Source organism: Leucopleurus acutus (assembly GCF_964270905.1).
Source record: "Leucopleurus acutus genome assembly, chromosome: 1".
Classification (NCBI taxonomy): Eukaryota; Metazoa; Chordata; class Mammalia; order Artiodactyla; family Delphinidae; genus Leucopleurus; species Leucopleurus acutus.
In genome coordinates, this window is record NC_139142.1 from 90,309,290 (window position 1) to 90,312,392 (window position 3,103).

The 3,103-nt window shown below is 38.4% G+C and overlaps 1 protein-coding gene across 1 annotated transcript; it reads left to right on the forward strand.

The window, feature by feature from the left end:
• Positions 1–2,573: 2,573 nt before the first annotated feature.
• On the forward strand, positions 2,574–2,819 carry CTXN2 (cortexin 2; the record flags this gene model as incomplete). Its single annotated transcript, XM_082835196.1, has 1 exon — positions 2,574–2,819. The coding sequence occupies one exon, from the start codon at positions 2,574–2,576 to the stop codon at positions 2,817–2,819; it is 246 nt and encodes an 81-aa protein (XP_082691322.1).
• Between the last annotated feature and the right edge of the window lie 284 nt (positions 2,820–3,103).

Genomic DNA, 3,103 nt, shown 5'->3' on the forward strand with positions numbered 1-3,103 from the left:
ATTTATTTTTAACATCTTTATTGGAGTATAATTGCTTTACAATGGTGTGTTAGTTTCTGCTTTATAACAAAGTGAATCAGTTATACCTATACATATATCCCCATATCTCCTCCCTCTTGCATCTCCCTCCCTAGAATGGTTCTTCAGAGTTCAAGATGGCCAGGCCTTTTTATTTTCACATTAATCAGTCATTGAAAACTGTCTGCTGTTGGAAGCGAAGTAACCTTGGGTTAACCTTGGGTTACAGAGAGGCAGCTCTCTGCTATTGAGGCAATCCATGGAAGGAGCTAGCAGCTGAAGATTATCTGCTGGTAGCCCTCCCATGTGCTGGGCAACAAGTCCTTCACTGAAGGGAGTTTGTATACTGTGTCCACCAGTAAACCAGACTTATTGCCTCTTCTTACCTACATGTCCGAGGAAACAGTCAAATGGTATAGCCTAGCAAGGTCATGGCTCTTGTGAAAAAAAAAAATTCAACAAGTTACTTGGCTGAATCAGTCAAATGGTTGATCCAGCATCTCCATGTAGAAACATCCTTCTTTTCAGTTTGTCCACCCATTAAAAAAATGAACAAGAGGGTGTATGAATCTCAACAAAAGACCTTTAAATGATAAAGCAATAAAATTAAAGATTTGGTCAGAAAAAAAAGTTCTAGTTAAGTCCCAAGGTCATTATTCAGTCCAGTCTCCCCTACTTTCTACAGGATAAATTGTACAAGAGCTCAATCTTCAGAAAAATCACTCTGAAACACTTAAGTGATCTGACATTTTTAAAAATTAAAATATATTCAGTATACCATATTTATTAGGGTAGAAAAATGATTTGGTGTAAAGAAATTCAACAAATTGGGTTGAAACAACATTTTTTCCTTCTATTAAACAAAAAAGTCAAATAACCAGCATATCCCACAATGTATTGAATATTTCTAACACTTAAGGTTTGAAGACAGAGCTCTTTTGTAATCCAAGCCAGTACAAAATAAATATTGTTTGATATTAACTCGTGTATAAGTTGGTGAACAATTTTGAAAGCTACAAGGCTTGTTCTTATTAATCACTCCCTTTCTCCACTCCTTACCTCCCATTCCTTGTTCTGTCTCAGTTGTTTTCTGAAAATTGAACCCCAAAGAACCTGAAGGGTCAGTCATTTTAATAAACACAATTCTTAAAATTATCAAAAGAAGCAACAACAGAGACAAAAACACCAGCAGTCTATTATTCTCAGTTATTAGATGAGAAGCTTTTTGGTGACAGTCCTCTCAAGAAGGGCAGCTGTGGGTTAGTAACCATTTGATTTAATTAACTAATCTTGATTTTTCATTAGTTAATTTTATTAACTTTAAGACAGCAAGTGGAAAAATCTATTTTGCTTCAATTCAACACACACTTTTTGAACACTTTTGCTGTAGTTTTAGACTCTCAACATAGCAGGAGCTTAGAGATAGTGGGAATCTGGTAGGCAAGGGGTCTGAGGAGCTTGACTTGCAGCTGAATTTCATAGAAAACATGCTGTTTAACTTGGATTTTATATCTATTTAGGGTGTGAGAGCCAGTGGAGACGGTGGTGAGATGGTTAATGGTCCACAGCTACCGCGGCTTGTTACTTGCAAACTACTATGTTGGGTACTGCTCTTTTTAACATAACTTTAAAAACACAATTTCTCTTTTTAAGAAATTAGCATTTAGTGTATGAAGTGGTAGTGGAAACGAAAATACAAGAACGTAAGTCTAAAAGCTAAGGAGGGGGGTGAAAAAGAAAGAAGGTATTACACCTATTTAAAAGGATCAGAACCTATCAGACAAAATGGCATTGGAGATAGACCTTAAAACATAGACTTTAGAGAGCTTGACCAGCTTACACCCTATAATTATTTATGGTTTTTTTGATACATGCAAAAATGAAATGAAAATTAGATGACAACTTGGGTCAAAGAAGCAATGACTTAATGAATCACTTAACTTAATGAATCAACTCAATGACTTAACTTAATGAATCAAATGCTTTTAGGGTTAATTATTTGACTATTCCCCTTCATACTTGATTTTTTTTTTTTTTTTTTTTGTGGTATGCGGGCCTCTCACTGTCGTGGCCTCTCCCGTCGCGGAGCACAGGCTCCGGACGCGCAGGCTCCGGACGCGCAGGCTCAGCGGCCATGGCTCACGGGCCCAGCCGCTCTGCAGCATGTGGGATGCTCCCGGACCGGGGCACGAACCCACGTCTCCTGCATCCGCAGGCAGACTCTCAACCACTGCGCCACCAGGGAAGCCCCCATACTTGATTTTATATTTGGTGTACAGAGGTACAGTTTTGTGTGTCCACAAAGGCAATTCTGTAATGACTACAATAGAAGTAGCATCTCCAATACTAATTTGATCCTGATCCAGATCTGATAATGTTTTCATATATCTTTTGTGAGTTAAGTCAAGAGAGTTTGAAAAATGCCAGATGTTACTAAACAATTACCTACCTAATACCATGTATGGATAAAACTAAACTGAGTCCAATTTTGTATCTAGGCCAAGAGGTGACTCCAGCAGGAATTCTGAAGAGCCAAAATGATGTGTCAGTGAATAATGAGTAGTACCTACTGTGGCAACTCTTCAGCTAAGATGAGTGTCAACGAAGTGTCAGCTTTCTCGTTGACTCTGGAGCAAAAAACTGGCTTCGCTTTTGTTGGGATTTTGTGTATCTTCTTGGGACTTCTTATCATCAGATGCTTCAAAATCCTGTTAGACCCATATAGTAGCATGCCTTCCTCTACATGGGAAGGTGAAATTGAAGAGTTTGATAAAGGGACATTTGAATATGCACTTGCCTGAGCGTTTCAGCTTTATAGTTTTTAGGGTTATACCACTGGGGCACATGGTGGACACAACTGTAATTTCCTTCAGTGTGCTGGAGGAAGATCATTTCATTCACTGAATTCAATAAAGGTGTATGGTTAATTTATCCACCATGCTGTGTAAGTGATAAACCATTGTTGGGGTTCCTCACTTTCCTCTGTCCTCACACTGAGGTTTCTAATGAATAGAGCATAAGGATAACTCTAGCCACATATAATATCTTTATGCTTCCTGCATCTGCCCCTATGCAATACCCAGAC